The following is a 17,300-nucleotide window of genomic DNA, read 5'->3' as shown; positions in this document are numbered from 1 at the left end:
GTTTGGATTTTCCAATTATTACTATGTGAAAATAATTATAAGTTCTCTTATAAAACAATATACTATTAAATACTACTCCCGTCCGATTCTACAGGTCTCATTTATTTTTTGTGTTAATCTTTGAATATTAATTATTATATCAAAACGGAGGTCAAATTTTTTTTAAAAAAATTGCAAAAATATTTTCATTACAAAAACATTTACTACTATAAGAATATTTTTAAGGTCAAATATAATAACAAAAAGATAAATGTGACAGGATTAGGGAGGGAGTATTATTTAAATATGATATTGAATCGAAATTGGACATAACAAAAAGAAAAAGATTCAACGTGTTTCAAATTTGTTTGCTTTATTTCTATTTTGAGATATCTCAAACTGTTCTACTATTCCCCGTTCCATTGAAAGGTTACTATTTTTCATTTTCGTCCGTCCCACAAGGTTATAATTTTCTATTTTTTATTTCATATAATAAATATCTTTTCAACTTATAATATATTACACAAATGTCATTACTTTTATATTACACCATACTGAGTATTTTTGTCTTTTTTTACTACAATTCAGTATAATACTTCTATTCAAAAATTTTCGTACAAAAAACAAACGCCATTCTTGTTGCGGGAAGGAGAGGGTATTTTATTTCCTTTTATTCTTATCAATTTATAATTTTCATGGAAGTAATAATATAAATGTATTAAATATGAGTGATTGCCAAAACCATTTCTACATTTGAATTTTCACAATCAGAATTTTATTTACGTTTTTATTGACATTAATTTGTTAAGATTTAAGTAGATTGAAGATATAGTAAAAATGGTTGATATTTCAAAGTGAGACGTTTGCAGGTCAAATTTACAAGAATAAAATAAAATAAAATAACACAAATATATCCGCATTTTCTTATTAATATATATTGGATAATGTATACACATACAATATATATTTCACTCATTGAGAAAATAATAATAATAATAATAATAATAATAATAATAATAATAATTTAATACAAAATAACACTCCATACACAAAATATTAAACAAACAATTCAAAATTTTGCGGTTATAATTCTCACAGCAATAATAATTAAGGATATATTTGTTAGTATTTTAATTTAAAATAGATAGAAAATTAAAAAATAATATTTTATTTTAATAAGATAATAAAATATACATTAAATATTAAATATATTGAAAATCATATTAGTAAAATAATTATTTAGACGAAGAATCATTTACATATTATACATAAAATGAAACGGGTCTATTAAATATGTAAAAAAGAAAAAGTCGGCCCAATTTGGGCCAACAATAATATACAAGGGCCCAAGAAAGCTTTCATCCGGCCCAATAGGAAATGGATTTATTGAAGGTTTATGGGAGAGGGAGCTTCGAGAAGGAACTGAAACAGAAATCCATCCATCGATTTGACGGAGAAATCCTCGGGAAGGAGGAAACCAGAAAACCGGCGAGGCGAGGTGTGGATGAGCAAGAGAGACAATTAAGGTGAGAGGAAAAGCATGGGTGTGGATTACTATAAGGTTCTTCAGGTAGACCGGAGCGCTAAGGACGATGACCTCAAGAAAGCCTACCGTAAACTGGCCATGAAGTGGCACCCTGACAAAAACCCTAACAGCAAAAAAGAAGCCGAAGCGAAATTCAAGCAAATCTCAGAGGCCTACGACGTAATTACGCAATTCACTGCTCAAATCATTTACTCCTCTGCTTGAATTTTGTTTTCAAATTGAGGCGTTTGTTTGCTTGTTTGTTTGTTCCTTCGTTTTTAGGTATTGAGTGATCCGCAAAAGCGGGCGGTATACGATCAGTATGGGGAGGAAGGGTTGAAGGGGCAGGTTCCGCCGCCTGGCGCCGGCGGATTCGGCGGAGGGATGGATGGAGGCGGCGGTTCCACCACTTTCCGGTTCAATCCGCGCAGCGCCGATGATATTTTCTCGGAGTTTTTTGGGTTTACGAGTCCTTTCGGAGGAATGGGTGATATGGGCGGTGGTTCGAGGGCAGGCGCGTCTGGATTCCATAGGACTATGTTTGGGGATGACATTTTTGCTTCTTTTAGGAATTCAGCCGGCGCTGGGGAAGGGGGATCCGGTGGTATCCCTAGGAAGGCTGCCGCCATTGAGCGAATGTTGCCGTGTAGTTTGGAGGATCTGTACAAGGGGACTACTAAGAAGATGAAGATTTCTAGGGATGTGATGGATCCTAGTGGGTAAAGTCTTCATCTCTTTAACCATTGCTTACAGCTTTTATAATTTTGATCATTTGAATCGTAGCAAGCTTTACTATATGTGTGTTAATTGTTGCTTACATTGTGCCATGGTGTTTAATTGTGTGTTTGTTAGTTAACTTTTAGGATGAGGAATCTGTTCTTGGATAATCTTTTTTTTTTGTTAATCTTTTGTGCTATATAAATTCAGGTGCTGTAGGGCTATTGATTGACTGTTCTCTTAGTTATGCAACCTTTGAGTTGTGTCTTAAGATATTTTGAGGGTTTTTTGTTAAATTTCTGGTGGATCTTGCTGAATTTTTTCCTTTGTGGATCTCATTAAAATTCGACATTGATTGACGTAGATGATCGGTGTTTGATAAAAAGTAACTAAAAAAGAGGACAACTTGTTCGGTCTCTGAGTTAGTTGCATCTAAGGCTAGAGAATAGAGCCAAAAGATAAATAAATTCTGATTCCTGTACGGCATAATAACTTAGTAGATTCTGTTGCACAGTCCTGTATTTTTCGAATTTAATTGCTTAATTGATTTTCGAATCTTCTTTGTTGCTTTTCTTCAGCCACGTCTCCAAATCTCACATCTTTCGAATCATTTGGATGTTATTATCCAATGTATCTAACAAAGAAAACAACAAACAGACAGATAGAATATTCTTTCTTGTCGCTTTATCCTTTTGCCAAATATTTTCATTTCAGTATTTTCGGTTCCGCAACTTTGGCGAAAGCTGCTATTTATGAACTAAAATACCAAAGGCTAGGGTTTCATGTTATGCGACACGTGTAAACTTCATTTGTTAGTTGCTGCTGGAGAACAATGTGAACATGTTTCCCGACATATTTGATGATGATGATGATGATGGTTGCAGGTGTCTTTTCTTGATTTTACTGTGCTCTGTGATTCTCGTGTTGATCAATTTATGCATATAACTAGTTTTGTTTGGTAGCCTTGAATCTCACGTCAATTAGTATCTGTTACCTATGTAGCACTGCTAGAATATGTTATAGGTCCATGGAGGAATTTATGTTGACTTTGGTGGTGTTAACCTCTTTTCGGAAATCGATGTTGATGAAGAAGTCGATTGGGCCATATTTCATTCATGTGTTTTTTGTATTTGTTCTCATGATTGTTGTTATTCTTGAAGGGATAATATCATTGGTTTGCTAATCATTGAGGTAGTTATTATACCAAGATACGTGTGGGTCTGTCAATTAATGCCGAGCATACATACAAGAGTATGAAATCTCTCCATGCTATGTGAAAACTAAAGGGATCAACCATTTATTACTCATTTCCATGTTTTTCATGAAAAGTTATATTACTGCAATAAGTACCCAAATCTTAGGGGTCGATACAAGTCTTTGTGTGAACAAGTGCTCCCACTTTATCTTGGCTCATGTTCCAAATGCTTGACATTTAGATTTGTGATGCCCTTCTTTTCATGCCATTATTTCTAAAAATGTGGATGGATCCATTTTCTTGGAACATGTTCCAAGGTTTTTCATTGACAGACCATGTTCACTTCATTAATGGATACTCCCTCTGTCCGGGAATTTAGTCTCATTTCTTTGTATGTCTAAATTTTCCGGATGGAAGGAGTATTATTTTTCATCCCATGAGTTAGTCTTTGGACATTACATATAAAAATTGTTGTTGTATTTTGTACCTGTTATTCCTTTTACTGTAGTTTTATGGCATTTAAAAGGAACAAGCTATTTGGGTAGATAATTTATCCAGTGAAATCTTTTCTCAAGCACCGCCACTATACATAAAGATTATATTTGCATCCATTTTAACTGTCCATGCTTTCATCGAGCTGAAGTCTACAATTTATGTACTTTTTTCGATTCTTTTTTTTTTTGGCAGGAGGCCCTCTACAATGGAGGAAATTCTTACTATTGAAATTAAGCCCGGGTGGAAGAAAGGAACAAAAATAACTTTCCCAGAGAAAGGAAACGAACAGCGAGGCGTCATACCCTCCGACCTGGTCTTCATCATCGATGAAAAGCCTCATACCATGTTCAAGAGAGACGGAAACGACCTTATTGTCACCCAGAAGCTATCTTTGGTTGAAGCTCTCACCGGTTATACTGCACAAGTGACCACTCTTGATGGCCGGAGTCTAACAGTCCCGATTACCAATGTCATTAGTCCCACCTATGAAGAAGTTGTCAAAGGCGAAGGAATGCCCATTCCGAAAGAGCCTGGCAAAAAGGGGAACTTACGAATCAAGTTCAACATTAAGTTCCCGAGCAGGCTTACTTCTGATCAGAAAAGTGGAATCAAACGATTACTGATGTCCTCATGAAAATCAGTGGCGTTGCGCGCCCTCTGCTATACCTTACTGTAAGCTTGTGATATTATTTTCTTTTCTTTTCTTTTCTTGTCCCTTTTATGCGGCGGATTGATATAAAAAAAAAGGATGTTTTGATCCCCATTTCATTTCGAATATTCGCTTGTGGCAATGTATTGAATTTATTTCATGCTGTCTGTCTCTTGTTGCAAATCCTGTGTGTGAAAAAAAGAAAAAAAAATGCCTAAGTTTGTCTGCCGGGATAGTTGTGGAAATCGATTCACCTTGTTCTTTCTTTCTTTCATGCTGTCTGATCCTAAGATGTGTTTTTACATGAGTTGGAAAAGATTGGTTTCCTTAAATGTTCGAGTTTTCGCTCTGTTGGTTCGACTGGGCTTTTCTTGTTGTGCATATGTCTCTTTGTTATGGAAAGGCAGTTGATGAACAAACCGTGTATATTATGTGAGGGGTGATTTTATCCATCTGTTAATTACAATAGTTGATGGATATGTGATTTCAATTTAGGGATATGTTGTTACTTACAATTCTTATTGTTGTTGGATGGATGGGATCAAAGGACAAAATAGGTGGCTATTGTGTGTAAACCTACATCATCATACAAATTATACGAGTGTAAATTTGGTATTAAATTTGTCGGATATGTTAATACGAAATATAAATTACTTTTATATGTTAATATGACATAGATAGAGAGTATGAATAATTTTAATTGATTTTAGCAAGTAAAATATGAATAGAGAGTACATAATATAATCTTACACAATAAGTTGTATTGATTCAAACTATTTTTCATATATTATGGAAATCAGCACTCTAGTCTTTTCTTTTATAATCATTCTCAACAAAAGCATATTTACAATGTTTTTCTATTTTTATTTTTTTTTTAGTAACGTTAAAATCCGCAGTAATTAGATGGTTATGAATTGTATATTTTGTTTTAATTTAAATAATATTTTATAAATTTACAAAAAGTAAATATATTTTTACTGAAAAATGATTATGTAATCTAAAAAAAGAAAATATCTGATCTTTTCAAACAAATCAATTTTGAAATCAATTTCCATAATCAATTTCTTTCCTCATAGGCAAATCTTATCTTATAATGAAAGTACTTTGAAGCCCATAACATATAATCACACTTTGATATTTTGCAATATTGTTACACACCATCTAAAGTAACATAATATTGTAACAATATAATAAATAAATACAATATATTAAACATTTCTCTGGTCACAACAATATAATATAGACACAAGCTGCATATCATCTCATATTACAACAACAATACTATTATAAATTGTAACAACCATATAATATCATACTAATTATAATCTCCTTTATTCAATTACAAATTAACACACTTTACATTAACATATACATACAGATGTGTGTATGTATATATATATCATCTTGCCCAAGTCAATCACTCACTAACCAACAGAGCTTCCAACAGCACTCAACAATGGCGACCACAGTCCCATCCTGGCCGGAGCCGGTGGTCCGGGTCCAACACTTCTCGGAAAGTGGAATTCAAGAGCTCCCGGAAATTTACGTTAGACCGCCGTCGGAGCGGCCAAATCTGGGCAAGGTCGTCGACAAAGAAGTCCCGGTGGTAGACATGGCGGATCTGTTCTCCGACGATCCGGAATTGCGAACAAAAGCGACGGCGACCGTCGATGGCGCGTGCCGCGATGGGGATTCTTCCAGGTGGTGAACCATGGTATTAACTCCGAGCTGATGCGGCGGACTCGGGACACGTGGTGGGAGTTCTTCCACCTCCCGCTCAACGAGAAGGAAAAGTACGCCAACAACCCCGCCACCGTCGAGGGCTACGGCAGCCGTAACGGCATCGAGAAAGGGTTGCTCTTGGATTGGAACGATTATTTCTTTATCTACGCTCATCCGCCGTTGGCTCGGAATTTTCACCGGTGGCCCACCCGCCCTCCCACATTAAAGTAATTTTTTACCTTTTATTTATTTATTTATTTATTTATTTATTTTAAAATACGTAGAGTCGAAATAATAAAAATTTTAAAGATAAATTAAATAATCATACTTCTACATTTTAAACTTAGCACTATTCAAAAATAATATATAATACTACCTCAATTCTAAAAAAAAAACCACGTAAATTTTTTTAATATTTGTGTAATATATTCGAAATTGCGAGATTAATTATGTTAAGTAGATAAAACAATTACTAAATTAAAAAATAATATCATTATTTTAAGACAAAAAAAAAAAATATTATTCTTCATTATTAATTTTGTATTTTATATTTGTAGAGAACTGGTCCTCTAGTACAGCGATCAGGTGGCCGCGCTCGGGGACAAGTTATTAGCCGTTTTGTCGACCAATCTCGGTCTAAAAGAAGGTTACTTAAGGAGGCTTTAGGCGGCGTTTTACGGGGTACATTGAGGTCAAACTTCTACCCGTAATGTCCGCAACCCGATCTCACGGTGGGTTTCACGCCGCATGCCGACATCGGCGGCATCACTCTACTCCACCCCGACTACGCCGTTTCGGGTTTGCAAATTCGCTACCAAGATCTCAACGAATGGGTGATTATTGAGCCGGTTCCCGGGTCGTTTATTATTAGTTTGGGGGATCAGATGGAGATCTGTCACTAACGGCATTTATAAGAGCGCGGAGCATCGGGTGACGGTGAATTCAGACAAGGCGAGGCTTTCGATGGCCTTCTTCTACAGTCCTTTTCCGGCGGCGGTGGAGCTCCTGACGGCGGACCGGCCGGAGATGTTTCCGGCGACGCCGTTTGGGATGTACATGTCTAAAGCCCTCAAAAAGGGTCCCCAAAGGAAGGATTTGATTACATCACATAAGGTTGGTAATGGAAGTGAGTAATTTACCTTTGAGGGTCTAAGTAATGTCCTAATGTAAAATAAATAATAAAAAAAGGGTATTACCAACATTGGGTTATGACTTATGAGTTTGTCTAAGTATATGAATTTCACAGAGTTGTACACTCTTTTTGTATTGGACATTGCTAATGTGAAATGCACCCTTAGTATGAATTCATACTAAAATAATAATTATGTTTTAAATAAATATGAATTCCTAATGTCTAAAATAATTTTCTTAATTAAATATGAATTTTACTACACATTATCAATATCCTCAAATCTCCAATTGTTTACATAATAAAACACAAATAGCAAAATATTCTTTACACACAACATACAAAGTACTCCAGCTACTATTAGGCGGGTTACTGTACTAATTTTCTCTTTAAGGGTGTGTTTGTTTGGGGGTTTGGATTTTGAATTGGGATTTGAATAGTAAAAATTTTGAATTTGAATAATTGTATGATGTGATATAAATAGGGTTTGATGTGATGTTTTGAATGTAAAATTGATTTTTAGTATAATATAAAAAATGAAAAATAGGTGTTTGATTTGATTTTTTTGGGGAAAAAAAATTGGATGAATAGGAAAATTTACCAAAATCCTTCAAACAAACACACACCCTTAAAGCATTTCGTCAATTATTCTGGTAACATCAATTAAACGCCTAAATTGCACCAGATATATACTCTATAAAACACCAGACATACTCGTGCATAGAGCACTATAACACTAGACATTTCTAAAGCATCAATTTAAAAAACAAACAGATGATATATAGTTTTTATTTCAAGAGCGCAATGCTATATGTAATAAGTATTGATGTTCTCTGTATAATATTTTCCGTATTTTTTGAAAAATCAACACAGTATTGACGTCTAAGGGGTCAGTACCGTAACTGAAGTAACTATTAAAACACGTTCATTAAATTATGTATCAAAAGTATCGAGCGGACAGAGAGAGTATACTATACGATATCCAAAACCTATCTATAGGGTTCTCAATTCATATCAAATCAATCCACCCCTAAAAAAACCTCCAAAATCTAAGAAAAATAATTCCAAAAACCAACCAAACAAAGCCCAAATAATTAGAATTACTAGCATGAACATAAAGACACATTGTGCATTTTACTAAACCAACACTTCAAACAAACAAACAAATCAAGACAGGTAGTTTAAATACATACACATTCATGGATAAGCAATCGATATATAGGTAGATAGATGTATATATATATGTATGTCATGTAATATTTACTCACCCATCCATTTTGATGGAGCCATCCTTCATCAGCTTTAAGCTGAGGCTGTTCAATCTCCCTCTCGAGTAATGCCGCGAAGCCTTTCGCCAATCCGTCCCCGTTTTCATCATCGCCGCAAATTCATCGTAGCTAATGCGCCCGTCCTGCAAAAGTTCAATTTCGACGTGCAATAAAAGTAGGCTCTATATCATCGACGAAATCATGACGGCGGTTTGTGCCCCTTACCTTATCCGTATCGACTTCCTGGAAAATGTCGTTTGCGACGTCTTTTCCGTCGTCGTCGGCTCCGTCTTCCACCAAGGCTTCGCAGAGCTCGCCCGGCTCGATGTATCCGTTTCCATCTTTGTCGAAGTAAGAGAATGCTCGGTGAAGGTGTTCATCGTTCGCCATTCGCTGGAGATGGAGAAACATTGCCAGGAATTCTCCATAATCCATCGTTCCTTTTCCGTTCGCATCGACCTGTTAGAGAACGATAAATTAGCGTGAAAATAAAATCGAAACCTGATTAAAAATATGCGTAACGTCGACAAAATGTCTTCCTGCAATTTCAATCGAAGATCTTTTATATAGATAAATTATGAGCAATTACAGCTTCGGCGAGCATCTGTATTTCGGACTGTGCAATTACGGAACTGAACTTCTGCAGTCCAGCCTTTAGCTCGTCGACAGAAACGATACCGTCTCTATCAGTGTCTATCTGCGCGAACTTCTCTTTGATGCCTTCAACTTCTTCGTTAGATAAGAATTCCGCGATCACCTAACCATGAAAGAAAATCACAAAACGACCTTAAAAAAATAAAAAATAAAAACGAGCTTGATGAAGATTTCGCCTTCGACTAACCCTGAGTGCCTTCCGTTTGAATCGATTCATCAATGAAAATTGCTTTAGTCTCGACTTGACAACATCGCCGAGCGGGACATTCGGTGCCTTCTTTGCATTCTGGAGCCATGAATGTTCTGCAACAATATAACGCTCGTTTCGTAATTTTACATCGACAAATTTCTTGAAAAAAAAAAAAAAAATCGCTAATTTCTAATCTTGTATTATTAACGTACCAAGAACTTGCTTTGCCGTGAGTCGAACCTTAACATCGGGCTCGAGCATCTGCTTCACAAGGTTCTTTGCACTCTCCGAAATACTCGGCCAAGGTTCCCGCTCGAAGTCGATTTTACCGCGTATTATCGCCTGGGCGACACCTTGCTCGGATTCTGCAATAATAGACAAACGAAAGGAAAGGAAAATCGTTGTTTCAAACCATTTCATTTAGTTCACATATTGTTCTAAACAAAATATTCAATAGCGTAAACAGGAATAGTATACGATAAAATAACGTAAACAATAAATGAGTTAATTTACATTACCAGCCCAAAAAGGAGGAACTCCACATAGCAAGATATATAGGATCACCCCGGCGCTCCATATATCTATTTCTGGTCCGTAATTTCGCCTGAGCACCTCCGGCGCCATGTAATAAGGGCTTCCCACAATTTCCGAGAATCGCTCGCCTGTAATCCAATAATCCTCAAATGATTATACGAGCATTAAATATCTTTAAAACCTATATACGGATACATGGATCAGCTTACTGATCGATCTTTCAATTTAATAGATCTAAAAAGGAAACCTTAAATCTCATTAACAAATCCATATTACAGAATAGCTGATGTAATAAGGGATTCCGGAAGGCCCCAAAAAATGCCACACGGGTGCATAGATGCCATATTATACAGCGCTAACATTCGAAATCATTCGAGTAAAAGTAATTTTCTGTCCTATTCAACTACCTATTCTTGCAGAGTTGTCTGTTTCTCCTTAATTTCCATGCAAACATTCTATTACAACATTTCGAAACGGATAACCTATGAGGCCAATAACATTCGACGTGTCTTTTTCTCGCACAACTCGACAAGAAACCAACCATCTAGATTTGCAACTAATCAATCAAGAACACTAAAAACATTCGACAAATATTTTCTTAACCAAACGATCTAGATTTGCAACTAATCAATCAAGAACACTAAAAACATTCGACGAATATTTTCTTAACCAACGATCTAGATTTGCAACTAAGCAATCAGGAACACTAAAAACATTCGACGAAAATTTTCTTAACCAACGATCTAGATTTGCAACTAAACAATCAAGAACACTAAGAACTTGATTACTTTCAACCATCTAGAGTTGCAACTAAACGATCAAGAACACTAAAAGCTCGATAACTTTCGACGAAATCAGAAGTAACCAAATCATCAAACCAATGAGAAAATTGGGCAAATTAGGTCACCTGGCTTGAAGAAAATCGACAATCCGAAATCAATGGCTTTAAGCGGAGAATTCTCCTTCTTGTTCGCAAACAAAAAATTCTCAGGCTTCAAGTCCCTGTGGATAACTCCATGGTTATGGCAGAGCTCCACAACCTCCATTATCGTCCTCATCACCGCCGCCGCAGCTCGCTCTGTGTAATGGCCGCGAGCAACGATCCTATCGAACAGCTCCCCACCCTCGCAGAGCTCCATCACTAGATGCACGGCGCTTTCATCCTCGCATGCCTCCTTCAACCTCACGATGCTCGAATTCTGCGGCAAATGCTTCATTATCGCCACCTCTCGCCGGACATCCTCCACATCCACCGCCGTCCGGAGCTTCCGCTTCGATATCGACTTGCAAGCCAACAGCGCACTCGATCCACGCTCGATGCACAGGTAAGTAACCCCAAATTCTCCACGCCCGAGCTCGCGATCCACCATGTACTTCTCCTCGATGTTCTCCTTCTTCACGTCCGGAAGAACAGTAACCGCTTTTTTCTTAAATCCGCCGCTCGATTTGTCCTTCCGGCCGTGATCGTTGCCGGAGTAATTCGACGATTTGACATCTTCTCTAGCAACCGCCGCCGGAGATCTACAGCAATTCCCCATTCAAACTCCACAACAAAATTCCCCAATTCAAGCAAAATCCCTAACCCTAACCCTAACCCTAAATCTAACCCCAAGTGTTCATCCACATAATTGAGCTTCAAAACGCCACAATTGGGGAGAATTCAGCAGGATGAAGCTCGGGGACGCCAATGCCAGCAATTCTTCAACAAATTGGAGGTGAATTCAGCAAGTAACTGATCCGTAACTCTTCTGCAAGTCGGAATGGGCACTCTCAGACGCCTTTGCAGACGACGACAGATCTTTTTCAAATTTCCATAAAAATTCCGGAATTTGTGCATTCAGTTGTTGTCGGTTTAATCGAACGGGACGGAAGTCGGCAAGCGGTTGCTCGATCGATCCGTCCTCTACAGTTCGCCTCTCTGCGGTAACCTCTTTTTTCAACTAAAATCGCTTCTCTTAAAACCACACTAAAAAACACAATCCGCCATAGATTCGACAAGATTAACAATCAAGAATCATCAAACTGATGACGAAACAAAAACCAATATTAAAAAACATTTTAAAACCAAAAAAAAAAAAAAAAAAGAAGGGTCCAAATAACAAGCAATAATACTGACCCACCGAAACTACATCCGTTCAAAAGGCAGATTTTTATACTACAAAAACAGTCAAATCAGTCAAAGCCTTGTCTGTAACAGACAGGCAATCCTCCATTAGAGCATTCAGCCACAAGAATCAGTAAACAAGGAAAAGAGTCGATTTAATTAATTATTGTGCTTAAAAACCTTAATAAAAAGAAATGATTGATTCATTAACAGGAGATGAGATGCCATGGGTTGTCTCTTTTATCTGCAGGTAGGGATGATCTTGTCTGTATCACTTTGCTTTGCTCTATACAAATCCATTTCATGATTATGGTGAGCATTGAATCCAGTCAAAAGAAGCTGTGATTGGTTCTGCTTTACTTTTTGTTTGGCAGCCAAAATTTTTTTTGGTGTTGCTAAAAGTATTGGCATGAACTGTGTTGTGTGCTAAACTGCTATGAAACCCCATCATGGCTTGCCCTGCTTTCTGTAAACCACAGCTCGGCTTTGTTTGGACGTCCTTTGAAAATGGTTTACTACTTCTAAAATAATAAAAACACAAACAATTAAATTAATAATTTAAGTTTCATTTTTTTGCTTAGTAGAAGAAGTTTTAAAATAGAAAATATTTCGTTCATCCGGCTCAAAGAGTCTCATTTATCTTTTACGTCGTTGTACTAACATTAAAAATATCATTATATTTATATAATTTTTTTCACAAATGTCATATTAAAAAACATTATTTTTGTCATTTTTCTTTAATTTGACTACATTTTCATATAATAATTAATATTCAAGTATCTAACACAAAAAATTTTTTTACTAACAACTGAGTTCTAAAATTTGAAAGCAAAGAAACAAATCCTCCTATACAATTTTTTAAAATAGTAAAAATATGAATATTTAATATTACGCTTTTGTTATATGAAAAAATATGTAGTATATGGTTTTCTTTTCTTTTTGTTTTGGTATGCTTTCCAAATTATTGAATATAAAATTTATTTTTTTAAAAAAAAAAATCAGTAATTTAAAGTATTATTTTTGTATTTTTTATAAAGGATAAAATTATAATTCTTATAGTGTTAATAATTATAATATTTGAATTAAAATTAGATTAACTAACGTTCATTGTATAATTGATAGAATTAAGCCTAGTAGCGTTTCATTTCATAAGGCCCAAGCAAGGTTATGGTTTTCTTTAATGGAGCCCAATTGGTCTATTGAGCATATGTTTGCAAGCATTTTTAAATTAAATTTATTTTATATTTGATAATTCGTAGTTGTGATCAGTTCAATATAATGTTGATAATATTTAAAATAAAGTAGGATAATACATAATCATTTATGACAATATAATATTTAAATAAATAACATATGACAATAATCACACTTATCGATTTTAGTATATATTATATATTAATGCAACACACATATAACAATTAGTATCCATATTTTTATCAATTATTTTATTAAATATTTTATATTTAAATTTTTTTTACTATTTATAGCGGATTCAAAATTTCAAAATATTTTTAAAATATATCTAAAAGTTTGATCTTTCAAATTTTTTGGTTTGATCTTTCAAATTTTTTTATTTTGACACAACTTTTAATAATATATATTTTTATTATCCTCTCATAGAGTCAACATTTACAATATACTACTACTTTCGTTATGCTTTAAATGTTACATTTATTTTATTATTGTTGATCTTTAAGCACTAATTATTATATTAAAATATAATAAAAATTAAAATAAAAATACAAAAATATATTTATTAATATCTTATAATATTAATATAATAATATTTTTACAAAAAAGAAATATACAATATAAAAATATAAAAAATAAATATAACACTTAGAAACTGACGAAAGAAATATTAGTTTTAAAGAAATATTAGTTTTTATTAAAAAAATTAAACAAACAAACAAATTCTAAATTAATAAAAAAATAAAATGTTTCATGTGGAATTATCAAAAATATTCGTGGTCAGGGCATGTAATAAGTCAAATGTGGTACTTTTTTAACTTCAGTGCTGCCCAAATTCAAACCATGTACTTGAATTTCTGGTTATAAATCGAACATAATGTCAATAATCACGTCATATTATGTACTTCATGCACCAAATTTAATTCAAAACTATTTTATTATTATTATTATTATTATTATTATTATTATCATCATCATCTAGTACTTTAAAATATGAGAAACTCTTTAAAATATGAAATAGATTATGATTTAATATATATTTTATTAAAATAAATTTAAAATATGTTTCAAGTATTTTTAAAATTTATATCTAATATAAATATCATTTTATAGATGAATCTTATAAATTGAACAAATAAATTTATATACTTGATTAAATTATTTTATAAAAAAAAATTAAGTGTCTATAAATTTATTTATTTATTTTTAAAATATAGAAATGAAAATTTATAAATTAGATTAAAAATTTTGGGTGTCTCCGTACAATTTTTTGGCCATGTAGGTTAGATTCTGTCTTATAATACTTATAAATAGTTGATATATTTTTTCAAAATATTAGGATCTATTTTTTTTAGCTAAAATTTTTTAAATTTTACTATTTGGACTCTGTGTTTTTTAAAAAACAATATATATTTTTTTCTCACAAAATATTCCATCAAATATTAATTTAATATCAAACTTAAATCAATTTTTCCCAGATCGTTTCAAACACATCGTTTTAATTGATATACAAATTATCATCTTATATACAAATTTTTATTCATCTATTTTATATTGGTTTTTACAATTTATAGGAGAGGTTATGATATTTATTAAATGATTAAAAAAAAAACCTCTTTAAAAATAGTTTTATTATTAATTTTTATTTTATTTAAGAGAATTTAGCTGTAATTTTCGGCTGGAACCAAATCAATCTAAACCGTAAATATGTCTATTTTAAAAAACACTTGTTCGTTGATGATGTGTTCTTCCGAGGAATTTTATAATAATTTAGTTATTTATTAAATTTTTTTTTATTTCAGAAAATATCAACCAAACATTTGTTTTTATTTTTTTATATTATACTAAAATTAATTTTACATTCAAAATACCATATCATACGATTATTCCAATTAAAAAATTTTATTATTCAAAAGTTCAAACCTCCAAATAAACACATCAATAATGTTTTAATTTAAATTTTGTTATGTGCCATATAGAGAATCGTGTCAGTAATATAAAATTTAATATTTTATATTAAATATTGACTTTTATGATACGATAAGATACATATATTTTGAAGATAAAAAAATAAAAATGGCAAAAAAAGGATTCGTTTGTTTAGTGTTTTTAATTTGATTTTTTTTTTTATGTGACATACAAATAAAATTATGTTAGTAATATAAAAATTAATATTTTATATTGAATGTTGACTTTTATGTAAAGTAATTTTGTCCACTTTAGTTGGGTACTGAGTTTTAGATATTATGTAATTAGTAAGTATTTAATAAGTATATTAGTAAAATTAATTCTGATATAATAAAAATAATTATAGATTAATATTAAAATAATTTAATTAAAATAATATATATATAAATTATGAATTTTAAGCTATGATTAAATTGTATAATTATATATATATTTCTTTTAAAAAATAAATTATATCAGTCGAATTGAAATAAAAAGTGTAAACAAATTATATTGGACCAAGAAAGTATATTGGAAATAATATAAAAAAAATGAAAAATAATTTTGGTGGAAAAAAATCTAAAAAAATACTAGTCCCTAAATGAATTAATTTTTTTTTTTATTTAAATTCGATTATTAGGAGAAAGAAGTCAAAGCAAAAGACGCGGGCGTGAATGAGAACAGCGAAAGCAGATGGGGCCCACAGAAATCCTGCATGCATGCCACGTGGAAGCACGTGGTAGGCGATCGCACGTGGAGCATGACAGCATGCCGCGGATGTGATCAGACTGAACTAAAAGGAACCTGGTTAATTCTTCCCGTTCATTTAAAGTGTCCGTCTAGTTATTTTATTTGGAATCGTTACATATAATTTGTTTTATTTTTATTTTTTAAAAGGATATGATTATATATTTTAATTATATAAATATTTTATAATTTATAATTTTTAAAATTTTTAATAATAATTTATAATTATATATATTATATTATTTTTACTAAAATATTTTTTAATTAATTAATAATTATAATATTTCTAAATTTCAATGTATCTATGATAATTTGGACACTTTTTCGAGACTAATGAATAAATAAGAAAAAGAAATACCACATATATAACCCAAATGTGTTCGTTTAAAGTTAGAATGGAAATATAACAAAATTTAAAATATTATTTTATATTTATTAAATAAAAATAAATATTTGATTGCAAGTTTAGGAGTTAGGGTTTGATATTGTGAATATATATATAAATATATTTTAATTTAATGTGATATAAATGGATATTAATATAATATTTTGAATTTTTTTCTAATATATAAAATAAAAATTGCATTCTTTTATATTATTATAATAATTTAAATTTTTTATTATTAAATATTAAAAATTGTAAAATATGTTAAAATATTCATTCTTATTGTTTTTTTAAATGTTTTGTCTAAGAATTCTTTTATTGTGAATATATTTGTAAAAGAAATTAGTAATTTTTTTTTTTTAAATCCAAAATTTTAATTTTATATTTTTATTATGATATATTTCTATAAATAATAAAATTCAAGACCAAAAACCTCTAAACAAACAACCAAATTTTGGATTCGTTCATTAAAAGCAATTTAGACAAAAAAGAAAAAGAAAAAAGAAAAAAAAGTAACTTGGACAAATTTAACAAATTACTAAGTTTATTTTGTTTGTATTTTATGAATAATTGTTTAATATAGTGTTTTACAAGGGTAAATAGTGATAATTGTAATCGTAAAAAGTTTAAAAATAAATAAAAGGTATTTTAAAAATCTTTTTACATTATATTCTCGCTCTTTCACATAATTTGTTCAGTCATTGCATTTTGGTTTGTTTCACATAATTTTTCGTTTATTTTTTGAAATATAATTACACGTTAATCACATTTTAAAATTTATAATGTAAAATTTTTTATTTGAATTAAACTACTAGTAATATTAATCTTAATCTATAATTATTTTTAGTAATATATTTTTTTAATTACTC

General features: G+C 31.9%; 3 protein-coding genes across 3 annotated transcripts; 2 read left to right on the top strand and 1 right to left on the bottom strand.

Annotated features, from left to right (window-relative positions):
* Nucleotides 1-1,387: 1,387 nt before the first annotated feature.
* Nucleotides 1,388-4,829, top strand: LOC127250957 (uncharacterized). Its single transcript, XM_051274461.1, has 3 exons — nt 1,388-1,684; nt 1,787-2,223; nt 4,104-4,829. Exons 1-3 carry the CDS (start codon nt 1,520-1,522, stop codon nt 4,543-4,545), a joined length of 1,044 nt encoding a protein of 347 aa, XP_051130418.1. The 5' UTR covers nt 1,388-1,519; the 3' UTR covers nt 4,546-4,829.
* A 1,462-nt stretch (nt 4,830-6,291) lies between these two features.
* Nucleotides 6,292-7,416, top strand: LOC127250816 (jasmonate-induced oxygenase 2-like). Its single transcript, XM_051274242.1, has 2 exons — nt 6,292-6,509; nt 7,167-7,416. Exons 1-2 carry the CDS (start codon nt 6,292-6,294, stop codon nt 7,414-7,416), a joined length of 468 nt encoding a protein of 155 aa, XP_051130199.1.
* Nucleotides 7,417-8,484: 1,068 nt separating this feature from the next.
* LOC127251035 (calcium-dependent protein kinase 13-like) lies at nt 8,485-12,110 on the bottom strand. Its single transcript, XM_051274590.1, has 7 exons — nt 10,965-12,110; nt 10,042-10,185; nt 9,736-9,888; nt 9,521-9,636; nt 9,269-9,436; nt 8,905-9,138; nt 8,485-8,822 (listed from the first exon to the last, which is right to left on the bottom strand). The coding sequence occupies exons 1-7, from the start codon at nt 11,593-11,595 to the stop codon at nt 8,676-8,678; spliced, it is 1,593 nt and encodes a 530-aa protein (XP_051130547.1). The 5' UTR covers nt 11,596-12,110; the 3' UTR covers nt 8,485-8,675.
* Between the last annotated feature and the right edge of the window lie 5,190 nt (nt 12,111-17,300).

This window comes from Andrographis paniculata, unplaced genomic scaffold (assembly GCF_009805555.1).
Source record: "Andrographis paniculata isolate CXL003 unplaced genomic scaffold, ASM980555v1 Contig38END, whole genome shotgun sequence".
NCBI lineage: Eukaryota > Viridiplantae > Streptophyta > Magnoliopsida > Lamiales > Acanthaceae > Andrographis > Andrographis paniculata.
This window is presented reverse-complemented; position numbering and strand designations above follow the sequence as displayed.

Excerpts from the sequence above, each read along its gene's own strand:
- LOC127251035 (XM_051274590.1), bottom strand. The coding sequence starts at position 11,595 with ATGGGGAATTGCTGTAGATCTCCGGCGGCGGTTGCTAGAGAAGATGTC. Across the intron at positions 10,186-10,964 it reads GTCGATTTTCTTCAAGCCAG|GCGAGCGATTCTCGGAAATT; the intron begins GTGACCTAATTT and ends ATTGGATTACAG. Across the intron at positions 9,889-10,041 it reads AGTTCCTCCTTTTTGGGCTG|AATCCGAGCAAGGTGTCGCC; the intron begins GTAATGTAAATT and ends CTATTATTGCAG.
- LOC127250816 (XM_051274242.1), top strand. The coding sequence starts at position 6,292 with ATGCGGCGGACTCGGGACACGTGGTGGGAGTTCTTCCACCTCCCGCTC. Across the intron at positions 6,510-7,166 it reads ACCCGCCCTCCCACATTAAA|ATGGAGATCTGTCACTAACG; the intron begins GTAATTTTTTAC and ends TTGGGGGATCAG.
- LOC127250957 (XM_051274461.1), top strand. The coding sequence starts at position 1,520 with ATGGGTGTGGATTACTATAAGGTTCTTCAGGTAGACCGGAGCGCTAAG. Across the intron at positions 1,685-1,786 it reads AAATCTCAGAGGCCTACGAC|GTATTGAGTGATCCGCAAAA; the intron begins GTAATTACGCAA and ends CTTCGTTTTTAG. Across the intron at positions 2,224-4,103 it reads GATGTGATGGATCCTAGTGG|GAGGCCCTCTACAATGGAGG; the intron begins GTAAAGTCTTCA and ends TTTTTTTGGCAG.